At 39.6% G+C, this 15,756-nt stretch overlaps 1 protein-coding gene across 1 annotated transcript in view; it reads left to right on the forward strand.

Moving 5' to 3' along the window:
- DSCAM (DS cell adhesion molecule) overlaps nt 1–15,756 on the forward strand; it is a 436,159-nt gene that overhangs the window by 392,767 nt on the left and 27,636 nt on the right. Inside the window, exons 28-30 of the mRNA XM_088160469.1 lie at nt 6,814–6,844; nt 12,568–12,683; nt 14,991–15,140. Coding sequence (XP_088016595.1) covers nt 6,814–6,844; nt 12,568–12,683; nt 14,991–15,140 — 297 coding nt within the window. The remainder of the gene's footprint in view (nt 1–6,813; nt 6,845–12,567; nt 12,684–14,990; nt 15,141–15,756) is intronic.

Here is a 15,756-nt window from a genome sequence, read left to right on the forward strand (position 1 = left end):
CTGTGGAACTTCTTTGTGAACATGGAAATGGGAGTGGGGCTGCACATGACCAAAGTGTGCAATCCCTGCCTGAGATAATTTTCCTGCAATACAGAACAGTGTGTGTGTGTGTGTTTTTTCTATACAAAATCCTTCATTTTCATTTGGTCATAAGTTTCTAAAAAAAATTATTAATTTATCCATTGTTACTATTTTGCATGGGAGAAAGGAAAATATTTCTCATTGGTTTGCTTTCCTTTTTTTGTTGTTTGTTTGCTTCCCTCGGTGACCTAAGAGTGGATTTTTTTTTTTTTGAAGCACAAAATCAGATGTTCTGAAGACGAGGGAATCTCAGTTTTCCAGCAAATGCTAACCGTGATTTCCAAATTATAAAACAAAAGTAGGCAGATATTAGTAGGATAGAGCACACAACCAGATATTCTCAGATTTGCTACCACATTTTCCCCTTGATTTTTTACAATAGAACTTATACAATACTTCATTGTTCACTGACCTTTCATTGTAGCTGATCTGTATTTTCCTCTAATCCTTATTCAAATTCAGTTGTTTGTTATATGAATAAGATTTAGATCTGTGAATTCATTCAGCTTTCTCATTTTTCTAACAAAAGCTCCTGGCTGAGCCACAGCCAGGTTTTTGACCCTTGCAGTCTGACACTGCTTTTGCACTGGCAAAAGGTATTTTGGGAAGGCATTCCCTGAAGATATTTGGGAAAAAACCTTTCAAATCCAAACCTGAATTAATAGTAAAACAATTTATCGTCTGAAAAAAAGAAGCCTAATCTCTTCCAGGAGCCACCAAATTGATTAGTTATTTGTATTTTAACCGAAATATATAATGGTACCTATTAAAACCAAGGCCAACCCTATGTTTTCCTTCTGACCTTCCTACTTATCTCTCTTTTGGGTCTAATTTTGTCCTTTGTAACAATATTTTGGAGTTAAAAAAAAAAAGAAAAGACAGAGGGCATGAGCACATTCATATATAAAGAAGGACAACCAACCTTAAGGTTCATACACAGCCCTGGATATCAGGACATCTGGATGCTTTGGCTTGTGTAATCACTTTTTCTTCAAAATATTATAAGCCATTTACCTTCCCAGTTTTGGGTTTTCTTCATTAAAAAAACGTGGCAAAGAAAAAGAAAGTGTTATCTTCTTAGAAATACTGTGGAATTCCATCCAGTAATGAGCAGGACATCTCGAGGCCTTTGGCTCTAGAAAATGATGTCTGTGCACATTATTTTTTCATAGTTAATTTACAAGTATTCATAGAATCTTGAGTTATAGTCTCTTGAGGAAGGCTGATGATCACTAACCAGGGTGGCTTTTGTGTAACAGAAAATTTCTCTGAACTATTTCCTGTCAGAAATGAGCAATTTAGAAAAATACCAGAGCTTCACTTAAACGTAGGCAGTAGAAAAGATTTCATCAGTACTTTTGATAAAAGAAAACAGTATTTAAATACCATTTCTGTAAAAGTTGTGTCTCACTGCTGAATTTGTCACACTACAGCTCAACATCCCATCTGGTCCTGTCTTACTTCTCTATAGTTCACAAGTTCTTTTTTGTATCATTTTCAGTCTCCAAGGATATTCTTTCCACATGGTGGTAACCAAGTCATTTCTTAATGCTTTAATTGGGAAATGAAGCAGATTAATATATTTTAATTTTCCTCTGTAGTTTTCCCATCATTTACATCCTTAACATTTTATCCTTTGAGATCATTTGCCAGTTCACTGATTGCTCTGCAACAGGAAAATATTCCCTGTTCTACAGCCCTGGTTTGTGTTCTTGATGTATGACCTTATGGTCCAGATTATTTTCTTAGTGATCTGGCATTTTCCTTATATTTTAGCTACCAAATTCTTGTGTCATTTTCAAGCTATTATCAGATATTATTTACTCCATACCACTGATAAATGTCCCAGGAAAAAAATACTGAATAATGATTCTCTGCTTCAAATTGGGGTCTGAATACGTTGGAATCCATGTAAAATTGCTGCTGTGTTAATTTTTGTATCATGCTACTTTCAGTTAAAATACTTTGAGTTACCAAAACTTTGTTTTAGAGAAACATAAATATGATCTTTTACTGTTATTTGATCATATCACAGTGAGAGTTTTTTTCAATGTCATTAATTCTCAGCAAACTTTAATCTCATTTTAAAAATCCACTCTGTTTGACATGGCTGCTTGACCACAAGTCTGTATTGATTGGCCTCAATTATCCCTTTAATTCATTTCATTAAGCTTCACTCAATTTTTTTTTATTTTTTTGTGCATTGCCAAGGTCAAACTGATAGGACTTCAGTAATTCAGAATATTTTTTGCTCATTTGTTTTGAAGATTGATCCCATGTTTGAAATTTTCTGCTCTTCTGGAAGTTAACTTCATGTTCTAAAAGTTTTCCTGACAATAAGTATTGCTATTCCAGAGAGCTCCTCACTAAGTTCTCTAAAACAAATGTGTGCAAGTTTTTCTAATGTCCTAACTAAAAAGTAAATGGTTTGCTCTAGTAATCCTTGTGATTACCTTTAATATAATTTTTAAAAGGGAAATATCACATTATCACTTGATTTGTGTGACTTGGTGGGGTTTCTTTGTGGCACAGTATTCTTTTTTCCTAAATCAGAATTTCCTCTAGTGGGAAAAATAATCTCTGCAGTGGGACCTGCTAAAATAATTTGTGCAAGTTACAGATGTAACTCTTGCTTTTGTGGCTGCAGATGTGTTTTTCTTGAACCTGTTTGTCAAAGAGGAGGGGGAATTGCAGGTTTATTTGCAGTGTGCTCTGCAGGCAGACATTTCTATCCCTGCTTATGGAGCTCCCATTTCTGCTGAGGAACAGCAGCCTCTCATTCTTCACCCTTTTACCATTTGTCTGGATGTAGGGACAGTTAAACATTTTTCTTCCTCCTTTCTAAAGGAAGCAGAGTTCTCAGCAAAGTCCTGATTTTTGCCCAGTTGAGTAGTTCCACCAGCCAGGTCACAAGAAAAGGTCACTTAGCTGCTGGAGTTCATGCAGCCATTCAGGAGTTCAGCAGATATTCTCAAAGAGAAGCCTGATTGTTTAATGCTCCTTCTCCTGGCTGTTGACCCAGCTCTGTTACTCCTGTAATGGTTTTCCCTTTGTTTTTAAATCCAATTCACCTTAACACAAGCAGAAAGGATCAGCACGGCATGATAGTTCAGGAGTGGCAGGATGCAATTTAAAACTCTATCACTGTCCCTGATTTCCCAGGGGGAAAACCCAAGTGTGTTAAGAATTTTAAAGGTGGCTGCCCCAGGAAAGGAAAGTGATGGCTTTGGCTTTTTCCCTGAAGTGGTGCTTGGCTGGAGCAGATATCATCCCCTTCCCTCTGTCATCCATGCCCCCTTCCCAAACCCTGCTGCCACCACCTGAAAACTGGGAGGTGATAGCACACAGCCAGGGATGCTGATTATTTTAGAAAGTATTATCAGTTTGCTGATCAAAAGGGTACTGCAGGAAAAGCACATTAAAATCTCTGGTCATTGGTTTGTGACAATAACATTTCTCCTGGAGCTGATGTTTTGGACACATGATGTTGTCATTGTGGGATCCCAGCTTGGGGAGGAGCTGGAGCTGCTGCAGAGCCCAGAGGAGGCAGCAGGATGAGCAGAGGGATGGAGCAGCTCTGCTGGGAGGAAAGGCTGGCACAGCTGGGATTGTTCAGCCTGGAGAGGAGAAGCTTTGGGCTGAGCTCAGGGTGGCCTTGCAGGGCCTGAAGGAGCTGCAGGAACCATGGAGAGAGACAATTGCCAAGGGATGGAGGGACAGCACCCAGGGAATGCAGGGACAGCACACGGAATGGCTTTAAATAGACAGAGGGCAGGGCTGGATGGGATATTGGGAATTAGGAATTGTTCCCTGGGAGGGGCTGGGCTGGAATTCCCAGAGCAGCTGTGGCTGCCCCTGGATCCCTGGCAGTGCCCAAGGCCAGGTTGGACATTGGGGTTGGAGCAGCCTGGGACAGTGGGAGGTGTCCCTGCCATGGCAGGGGTGGCAATGGATGATTTTTAAGGTCCCATCCAACCCAAGCAATACCATGATTCTGTGATATTCATTTACTTTTAGGCTTCTGGATTTTGGTTTGATGGATACAGAGGATCCCTTTATATTCCTACCACCTTTGTTTTTGTCCCTGTGTGCTCATCATTAACTCCAGCAGTTCTGCAATAATCAGCTTGGATCATTAGCACATTTAAGCTCATGAATGGAGCTTTTTTCCCTTCAGTAGTTCCTCATTCAGCTTTTGACACATTACATGGTCTTGCTGATGCCTCATGTTATTTTTTACTTAAGGTGCACAATCTCCTGTACATTTCTTTAGCCAAGAATCAACATGTGTTAACAAGCACATAAATGAATTGATGTGAATTTTTTCCCAGATGCAGCATGGAAATCATCTGGGTGCAGGGCAGCACCTGAGAACATGTGAGAGAGATTGTTTGCCATTTAAACCTGATAAAAAAATTATGAAAAGCAAACTGAAGTATATTGTGATAATTTTCAATTTTGTCCCTTCTGCTTTTCTTGAGTTGTGAATTCCTTGCACAAATACACACAAATACAGACTTCACTTAAGAAGGCAGCAATTGCTTCAAAAAGCTGCTGGCTGAGTGAAAACAATATTTGCATATTAAACCACCCTGATTATGTGTGCCAGAGGGGGAATGTGTGCAGTGTCTTCATGATCCTGGTGCTGCTAGAACAGCAAGCATCATAAAATTTGCTGAAAAAAAAAAAAACCCTATTACTTGCAACCAGTGTCATTATTATTATTGTGTTGGGTTTCTTCAGCTTTTTTGTATTCTTATGAAGAAATTTGTCTCTTCCTGGGTTTTTGGAAGTCAGTAACAAAATTCCTTTGGGAGCAGCAGTGTTGGTCTTTTGGTTTATGACTGATGGCAAAAATATTGTCATCTACTAAGCACTACCACTTACAAGTGTTAAGGGCAAAGACAATCTCATTCTAAGTGAATAATAGGAATTCTGAGTGCCCAGATGAAGCACTGTTTGGTTCAGATGAGACACCTCAGATGAACCATCCTTCCCTCCACCAGGAATCTTCCATGCTTTGTGCTGGAAAGGCATGGAGGAAGGTTAAAAATGAAGGAGTGGAGCTAACAGACCTAGAGGGAGCAGAGAATTCCAGCTTCTCCAGTGGTAGGTGAGGAATAAAGCTTAAGAGAAGCAAGCTGGCACTGTGTCAGATAAATACAATTCAGAAAAGTGGATAAAAGGGGTTTTGCTGAGGTGGTTTTTTTTTAATAATAAAAAAAGCCCTCTGTCCATTTCTTTCAAAATTAGTACAACACAAGCTATAGAGATGTGTTAGGATGGTATCTTGTTTCTGCCTGCATCCTTGGAATTGTAAAGGCAAGATATTTAATAGGATCACAAGTAAGGAAATTGTAGGTGTTGGAGACCCAAGAGGTGATTGAGAAATAAAAAAGGTGGATGGAGAAAACAAAGTCAAATTCAGTAAATGTCTTGGCAGGTGCTGGTAGATTTACAAGAAGCAGATAAAAGAAGAAATGTAAACTTCCATATAAGAGTTGTTTGAAGACTTAGAACTTAGAATTGCTTTCTTCTCAGATTTGCTTCACTTGGTTGCACAAAAGTCTGCTTTGTTGCTGTGTGATAAAATTAAGGACTTGGGAATCAGCATTTTAAGTGAGTTTGTTTAGCAGCAGACTGCAGGAGAACAAAGCAGAGCTGCCTGTTTTTGCTGGATGATACCAGAGAAATTAGTGTATTATGTTGATAAAGTTTTACAGAAACCTACCTGAAAAACCAAACTTCAGCTGTGCCTTTTGAACTGATAAGTATTGAAATAATTATAGCCCCAAAGGATTTTCTGCTAATAATAATAGCAGCGATGACAAGAACAAGAGGAATATTTTTCCTTCAGCACTGTCTTATTTTGCAGGGCTGATCCATGTGGGAATAAACCATCCTCTGTTTCATGTGTAGACCATACTCTGAAGGCCCAGCAGCAGTTTTGAATTATTGCTAGTGGAAAAATATTCATATTTGAGTGCAACTGAGCAAGTTTGTGCCAGGGCAGGCTCAGCTTGGACAGCAGCAGGAATTTCCCCATGGAAAGGGAGCTCAGACCTTGGGAAGAGCTGCCCAGGGAGCTTTGGAGTGCCCATCCCTGGAGGTGGCACCTGGAGGTGGCACTCAGTGCTCTGGGCTGGGGACAGGGTGGGCATGGGGCACAGCTGGGACTCTTGGAGGTCTTTTTCAACCTCAGGGATTCTGTGATTCTAAATTGACTCCTTGGAGACCTCCCTTGCTCAGATCTTGTGCAATTATCTTTGGTTTGGAAATACACGGTGGCAACTGCTCATCCAGCCTGGCTTCAGCTCTTGCCCAGAAATGGAATTCCTATTCAAAAATATCCTATTCCTATTCAAAATTCCTATTTTCTTGCCTTTTCTTCTTCCTTCACCTGTTCATTTTCTACCCATAGCACAAAAGAACTGAGATCCTCGTTATTTGTTAAATTATTCCTATTTCTAATGTGTTTATGTCGCTTTTTTCTAGTTAAGCCAATGGTAACTTGTATTTCTCTGATCATCTTTGGTGCTACTGAGGAACTGAACTGGGTTGTTTGGAGCAGAAATGCAATTTCAGCAAAAGTAGAGACTTTCAAACACTTTTATTCTTGCAACTGATGGAGAAACAGCAGTGGTGTTACACATGACATTCAAATCACTTGCTAATAATGCATCTATCAAATAGATTTTCATCTGTGATGACATTTCTTCTGTTTTCTTCTAGATGCAAAGAGTTTGGCCGAAATGCTTATGAGGTAAGAACAGATTGAATTTTATGGGTTTTTTTTTAATTGAAAAATGTCTGTCGACTATAGTATCATATTTAAGAATTGTTCTCGGGACAAATGGAGAAGTAAACTTTTTATTCCTAAATCATTTTCCAAATCACACCATATGTCTGTCTGTTAAGAACTGTGATGCACTGATGGTCAGACATGAGAGAAAGAAGACACTCTGTGGACAGAGTGAGGGGCTACAATGATTAAAAAAACCTGGTAACTCATGTTGGTAGATTAAATCACAGGAGATATGTAGGTCCATTTGGACATTTTTCCTACTCTGAAAAAAAATTTCAAAATATGTATCAAAGTAATTGCTCTTCAGAGATCATCTGATTAAAGGCAATAAATTTCTGACTGTGAAGATCTCTAAACTTTGCAGCTCTGTTTATGTAATGCACTGTTGTTAGCTGCTTATACCCAAAGGTATAAAAGAGCAGGTAAATCCATTTATTATTTTTCACTTCTGTTCCATCAGCTCAGCATTCAGAAATCTAATTCTGTTGTTGGATTGCATCATAATGACTATTCTGGCACCACAATTCTTTCAAAGATGGAAATTTCATAACTTCAATGTTTATTGTTTTGTCTAGGGAAAATACTGAACTTTAGATCCGCTGCATATATTTGAAACTAGGATTGCCAAGGGATTATTTTTGAGTTCAAATGAATTTTGGGTTGCTAGATAAGATTTTTTTATATTCAAGCAACAAATTTGAGAATGTCATAGATCTTTCACCACACGGACCACACTCCAGACTTCCTCACCCGTGATAAACTTCACTTCTATTGTAAGAAAAAGCAAAGACATGGTGACAGATGGGTTTGGTGTAAATTCATCTCTATGCCATCATATCTGAATAAGCCCAGTGATGTTAACAGGACTGGTCATGCTGTCCGGGTCATCCCCTCCCTGGCTGCCCGTGGCAGCAATTTGTGGGATTCAGTAGCTTCAGGAACATTTGCCCTGGTGGTTTTTGGTGCCACAGAAGACAGCACAGATTAGCACAGGCAGCGAGTGAAGAAGAAACCCAGCAGGGATCAGCTGAAACCCCTGGATGGAGACTTTCAGTCCCAGTGACAGCCCCTCAGAGCCCCTCTGCTCAGCTGGTGATGCTCTGCCCTAACCCTGGCTGGCTTCACGAGCCTTGTCACCACTTCTGCAAGGCCATTCCAGAGTCTCACTCCTCTGACACTTAGAAAACTTCACCAAGCTTCCAGCAGAAGTTTTACCCACCTTTTCCTTTGCTGATGGTTACCCAATTAAGGAATTTTTTTCCTCCCTACCTGGTGTACTCATAGAGCAGCCAGGTCCCCTCTCAGTCCTTAGTTCAGAGCTGTTTCTCCAGGTAACTCACCTGCCACCATTTCATTTGGCTTTTCCTTTCACCAGCATTGAAACATGACCATCAAACCAGTTCCCCTCATCCTCATTTATTAACAAATAATCTTGGTTTTATCACAGAAACATATTTTACATTTCCTTTCTAAATGTTTGAACAAAAGCAAATGACTGTTAAATCAGAACATTCAGAACATTTGCAGACATGCCAGAACAGGGAACTCTCATTTGTGACAAATCTGTGAAATACCTTCAACCAAAACCTGAACTCCCCCACAAACACCAGATGTTCCTGAAGATGTAACATGTGAATAATCAAAGGATAATAAGCCCTCTCTAAAGCAAAAGTCACATATGAATAAAGCTCCTGAAATTTTTATCTTTAAGATTTCACCAAAATATGCTGTGATAAAAATATCAAGAAAGGAGGGGATATTTGGGGAGAGGGCAGAAAAGATGATTCCATGCCTGGAGGCCTGGAGAGAGCTTTGTGTATCTTTCCCTTTGAAGAGATTTTCATGAGTGTGTGCAAAGCAGATTAAAAATGGAGCTTTAGTCTTTGCTTTGAGAGTCCCTGGCTTTGGCTGTGTAAGTCAAATGTCTGTGGAGCAGGATAAATCAGCAGTTTAATAGGAGCTGCACAACTCCTTGTTGATACCTTAAACTCACAAATAAAAATCCCTGCTGCTGGATGAACACAGCTTTTTAATGTTTCTTTTGGGTGAAAGCATCAGTCCAGCCATGCTCTTTGTAACAGCTCACTGTGAATTAGTTTAGCAATTCACTGACTTTTTAAATTTTGAACAGAAGGTGAAGAATCTTTTATCCCCAAATATTCTGACTACTTACAAGATTTAGTTTTCCATATGTTTTTACAACAAACTGTGGACTCTTTCAAAATCCCCTATAAAATGTACTTGCTCTGTACATGATAAAAAAAGGCCTTTTTATCCACAGACTCAACATAAAAGCTGTACTCAAACCAAAGTACCACCTGCCAAAATATATGTTTTAAATAGTGACAAAAGCAGAAACTTTAGTAGAGTAAAAGAATACAGCAAAATACTGAGAGAGCTGGGATTCCTCAGAATGGAGAAGTCTTTGGGGAGATCTCATTGAGGTGTTTCAGTCCCTGGAAGGAACTTAGGAAAAGGAGAGAGACTTTTAATATGGGCAGACAGTGAAATAATAACTGTAATATAATAATAACTTTTAATATGGGCAGACAGTGACAGGAAAAGGGGCAAGGTTTTTAAACTGAAAGAGGGCAGGATTAGAATAAATATTACGAAGAAATTCTTTACTCAGAGGGCAATGAGGCACTGGAACATGTTTTCCAGAAAGTTGTGGATGTCTCATCCCTGGAAGTGTCCAAGGCCAGGCTGGACAGGGTTTGGAGCAACTTGGGATAGTGGGAGGTGTCTCTGCCCATGGCAGGAGGTGGAATGAGATGATCTTTAAGGTCTTTTCCAACCCAAGAGATGATTCTGTGACTCAGCCTCCTGACAAGCTCCAGTGCCTAATGGTTTGGAGCTGAGAGATTCTTTGAACTAGATGGAAATAATTCTATTTTAAACAGATCCTTACAAGGTCTGATAAGAAAAGCACATTCTTATGTTTGGGAATTTTATGTCTGTAAATATGAAAAAATAAAGATAGATACATTTTATCCCTTTAAAGAATTAATCATTGGACTCCTCATCCACTAGACCATTAAAATATTATGCCTGAATTTAGTTCAGGAAATACTTCTAACCAAGCTTCAAAACTGAAACCTTAAAACTCTTTGCCCTGCTTCCAAGCCCTAGAGGCACTTCATTGCTGTTGGCACTTTAGGATTTTATAACTTGAAAGCTGAGCTTTTGTGGTCTGCAAAAAAAAAAAAAAAATTCAAAATTCCCTGAGCTGGGATGAGACAGCATCCTAATCAGCACCAACCCCCTTGCTTCTGCCAACTGCCTGTGCTGTGTTTGGACACCCCATGTCACTGCTGCATGCAGGGGAATTAATTAGATCAGCAAGGAGGAGGAGAGACAGCCCACAAACCAAGGAATAACTCTTAGGAATAGCAGGGAATATTCCTGAATAGAGAGAGGCCTGGGTTCCAGTTCTGGCTTGAAAGACCTCCCATACATTTTGCATGAAACTATCCCTGGGGCCAAGGCTGGGATTGGGAATTCTCTTTTGTCAGGTGAGCAGTAAAACTGCAAATCTGGGGGAAACTGCTTCTGCTCCCTGTGGTCCAGACAACGCTTCCTGTGTTGGTTGAGTACTTTCTGATAATGGAAATACAGAGCATTCATCCTGCTGAAGAGGCTCTGGCTCTGGCATTCTGGGATCTGCATTCTCTGAGCAGGAGTCTGATCCCATCCCTTCGTCTCCTACATCCCCAGTGAATGCAGGGGGGTGCAGTGATGCATTTCCCAGGGTCAGTTATGTACTGCACAGATTCTAGGTGCATCTGACTCTGTGTATCCTCTAACTATTGGATTATTGAAATTAAACATCAAAAATAAATCCGTTTCTTACTCTTAACTGAAAAAGGACAGGTTTAGATTAAATATTAGGAAAAAGTTCTTTACTCAGAGGGCAATGAAGCACTGTGTTCTATGCTTGCTCTATGACCCTGGGCAAACCCAGAGCATTCCAACTTTCCAAGGACCTGTATCCAAGCATATTTGGCATGCAGATAAAATATTATTGTCTGATTCTCTTAACATTTCAGCAACTTGAGTGGCATCCACTCCATGCAGAGGTTTGGACAACAGCAGTGTGGAATTTATCTGCCTTTGACAATACTTAAATGTCTTTGGAAATTTATGTGCTTAGTAAGAACCTGTGATGACCATTCTCCCCTGATTATATATGGAGAAAATTCTGGAAGCTCTTGGGAGGCTCTCCTGATATTTTGCTTCCATTATGATTGAATGAGGCACCAGCTGTGGCCTGTTTGAATTCAAATATCCATGTGTATGTGATGGGAACAGCACACCTAATCACCCAGGAGAAGAGAGACACGAAATTTGGGATGTATGGATGGTGTTAATGCTGGGGACCACATCAGCAGGGAAAGCCAGGAGGTGAAAATCAGAGAGGTGCTCCCATGTTCCTTGTGGATCTCACCCTTGGATTTGGAGCAGAATCACTGACCACATGGCTAGAAAATTTCCCCAAAAAGGGACTCCTAAAGAACCTCCAAACCTGAGCTAATCAGGTCCTGCTGACGTGGAGACACAGCAGGAAGTTAAATACAAATTTCCAGGAGATGGGAGCTCATCACACGTGGATTAATTTTTTGTGCTCACAGAAGAACTGAGCTCATCACTTTAACAGTCCTCTGCTGATTCCTTTAACAACAATAATTCTCTGCCAAAGCAGAATTAAACTGAGTGATCTGCAGCTATTTTACACTAGAAAATTAGCTTCCACTTGGATCTTACAGCTCTTTGAAGCCTGAGCACCTGGATCACACTGCTGGCTGATTTGTCTCAACTCCCCCCAGCCTCCCTGCGTGAAGTATTTCCAAATATTTCATTTCATCCAGAGAGTAATTACATCTAAAAGGGCAAAATGTTCCTGGGTTTTTATTGCAATCTGAAGGTTTCTTAGTGCAAGCTCTGTGCTAGAAATGACTGTGGCACTTGGTTTTGCCATCCATTTTCATTTGCTTTTGGTAGACAGCTCATTTAAGAAGTCATTTTCTGGTACACAAACTTCAAAATGAAATTGTTTCAATTTGCATGATGATAAAATAATTGGTTTATGTTCTTTTTTAGATTATTGCATCAATCAATTAGACATAATCCACGAATGTAAACAAGATTTGCAATTTTTGTCTTGGAACATCGATGGGACTAGAGCCTTTATTTATTTTATGCAATCTATTAATAGTATGCCTAGTTATTAATTTTCAGCTGAACTGATATTTGGAACTTAGCTAATTAAAAATAATGAAAAGATAAAAAAACAATTAGAAATTACTCAAGACATCATTTTCCTACCAACCTGTTTGATCAGCTGTGTGTTGCTTTACTCAGATTCATGAGGAGTGAAAGGTCCATCTTCCAAAGTGCTTTTATTAATTTCATTATAACAACACTTGAAGAAAACTGTGAAACTCTCAGATTCCTACTGATGGAGGACAGACCACATCCCTCCACACTGTGCATTCATTAAGTGCATAAATTAATACCATGCCCTTGTTCTGAAGAGGGCAAAATCAGATGTATGAGTAGCTTTTACTGATTATGGTTACATTGGGGTTTTTTTGAGCTGGACAGATTGAAAACAAGGAAGTTTGCAAATATCTTTTCATTTAGGCTGAATGTTAATGTGTTCCCTTCTCTTTTGTTTTCAGCAAGAACACCAGGACATCAGACACACTTAATAAGCAGCAGCAAACACTGAGGATGCACATAGACATTCCCAGAGCACAGCTGCTGATAGAGGAGAGGGATACCATGGAGACCATTGGTAAATTTGAACTTTTTTACTCTAGTTAATGTAACAGGTTCCTTCGGGTGGAATTCCTTTACTCCACACCTTTTTACTGCTGCACACATCAAGAGAAAAGAGCTATAAAGTAATTTGAAAACCAAACAGGGTTGTTTCTTTTTCCTCCCGTTTGAGTCATTTCCCAGTAAAAGTAATCTCTGTATAGGATCTAAAATAATGCAGGACATTAGGAAAATGAAACTGTTGGAAAGAGTTTCTTGAAGAAAATGTAATTCAGGACTGGCAGTTTTATGATTTTCATACTGATTTCTCATTTGGCTCTGACTAGGCAGTTGGATCACTGACATTACTTAAGGAAAAATGTAATTCTGAAACTGCACTCTCAGTATCTGAAGATTTGCTACAGCCAGCTTTTAAAACTTACACATTGCATACTGTATCCACCTGTTCATAGCACATGATATTTCAACATTTTGATTAGTCTTCAGCTTCTGTGTATCCATGCAAAATTCAAATCTAAACTGTTTGACACAGCAGAAAACAAGATTTCTCATGGGGCTGGTACGTAACTGAACTGTCACAAAAAATAGAATTGTTTGCTGTTGGGTTTTTTCCCAAATAATTAAAAAATATCTGGAAACCCAGAATAGAAATGCAGCCTGATGTTGTGACTGTATGAACACACACTGTGGCAAGACACTTCTGACTGGCCTTGTTAGATTCTAACTTTACATTTTTTGGGAAAAAAAATCTGTATAAAAGAAGCAGACAACATAACAGCATCCAAGGATGGTGTGGCCAGAGAGGAAAGTCAGCAAGCTGAGAGCAGCATCTCTGTCCATGCCTGCTCCAGGTATGGAAAGGAGACCTACAGAGCTTTTAAAATCATGATCTGAGCCTCCCAAAGTCTGCCCTTTGTGCCAGGCTTCATCCTAAAGGCAGCTTTAACTTTTGAGTGGCAGCTGCTGAGCAGGGTGGGGGTTACAGGGAAAATACTCTTAAAACCTGAAGTGCAGCAATGCCATGAGGGCCTTGGTAAGAGGCAGCTTTCCACCCGGAATAAGCAGGGATTTTGGCAGGCTTTGACAGAGTTTGCTGCCAAGAGGCTTTATTCCCAACCTGAACAAGAGCTCATCCTTTGCCAGAGACAGAGTGGTTTGATTCCTAATGTTGTTCTATTTATAGCCTTCTTTGGGTAAAAAATGTGAGTTGTGTTGTAGTGCACGACTGTTCACCCTAATGGTGTCTTGTCAAGTTAAAAAAAAAAAAAATCCAAAACAAAAATCAGGAATGCTTAAAAGAAGTGGATCAACCTCTGCTGACTAGTAAATGCCCAGAAGTCATGCTACTGCCAGTCCCTTAGAACACATTATAAAACTATATAGCACAGCACAGCAGGAAATCCTTGAGGCTTTTATTGCAATTCTGAATGGATTAAAAGACTGTAAAGAATGCAAAAGAAAGTCTGATAGCACACCAAATAGTTGTTCTGCAAGCATAAAGGCAGTGAAAGATTTATTGCTATTAAACCATCCATGATCAAGTGGACCAGATTCCTCCTTGGAGCAAAAAATAAAAAAGATACAGAGATCACAACTGAAAAAAAATAATAATTTTAAAAAAGGGAGCAAGTGCTGTGTAGCACTGCAATGATCAATGTCTGTGTAGAAATAGATCCTCAAGGATGAAATAGAAGCAGAACCACACAGCAGTAAAGGTTAGTGCTCACATTTTTCTTCCTTCCCAAGGTCAGGCTTAACCTCACATCTTTATTTGAAGCTGCAGAAGAAAAAAGTTCTGGGTGAGGGTTATCCCTTCTGCAATATTTTGTCTTTACAGAAAAAGGGGAGAGAGGGTGGGTTAACAACACCCCCTAATGACCTCCTTTTGGGGAAATAGGGGTGGTTTCACTGAGGACATTGCTAATCATGCTAATAAAAAGAAATAAATGGAATATGTTGTTGAAAAGCTCATCTGAGCTCTCTGAAAGTGAAGGGGAAGAGGGCAGTGTCCAGAGCATGGGAACAAAGGAATTAGGGCCACAAATGATTGCACACAAATCAGCTCTTTGTGAGGATGTTTAACAGTCTGCCCTATACCTCTAAGGTGAAATCGCCAGGAAAAATGAAAGTTATTCTTTAGTTTTCTATGGGCTTTGAGTTTAAACCCAGAGGCTCTGTCCCATCAAAGGCACCCGAGCCCTGCAGAGAGCAGGGAGCAGCCTCTGCCCGTGGTGTCACCGCGCTGGGGACACCTGGGGACTCGCTGCAAAGAAGGCAAAGCCAACATTCTGCACTCATTATCTGGTTATTTTCCCACTTGCAGACGACAGATCCACGGTTCTGCTCACTGATGCCGACTTTGGAGAGACGTCCAAGCAGAAGTCCCTGACTGTCACCCACACTGTCCATTACCAGTCAGTGTCACAAGCCACAGGGCCACTGGTGGATGTCTCTGATGCCCGGCCAGGAACAAGTAAGCACATCAGAAAACAGGGGGTTTTTTTTAAAGAGGAGAAAGCTGTAACAAAAGAAATACTCTGCTCCTGCTTTTGTATCCTCATCCTTGTGTGTGAGAGTGGAGAGAAATATATTTAGGTCAGCAGAGGACATTTCTTAAAGTGTTGCACTTGTGATTCAATATGGGGAAAATTGCATATGCATCTGAAATGGAGGTGTAATTTGAAATAATTCATACCTGGCCTTCATTAAACCAAATGCATGCTAGATTTTAATTTCCAGAATTTATTGGGTAAATTACCTTAATGGCTTTTAGTGTCTAATACACTTTTTTTTCCCCTCTGTGATCAATCTTTATTGTATTTCAAAAACAGCTTTCCTCCTACCTCTCCAGCAGGCAAAAAAAAAAAAAAAAAAAAAGCAATTCTCAAAATTACTTTTTCTGGAAAAGTTATATTTCTGGCTTTAGTTATTATGGTAAATTACTTTTCCCAGATATATTCACGCCAAGTTATTCTTCTAGTGATTAAAATACTATCATAAATTAATATACTGATGCAATCCATTCTTCTCATTCCTCTCATGAATATAATTCCATATCTATGTAAATGGGTAAAAAAAATGCTAGGTTG

Source organism: Sturnus vulgaris, chromosome 2 (genome assembly GCF_052056855.1).
Source record: "Sturnus vulgaris isolate bStuVul1 chromosome 2, bStuVul1.hap1, whole genome shotgun sequence".
In the NCBI taxonomy this organism is placed as follows: Eukaryota; Metazoa; Chordata; class Aves; order Passeriformes; family Sturnidae; genus Sturnus; species Sturnus vulgaris.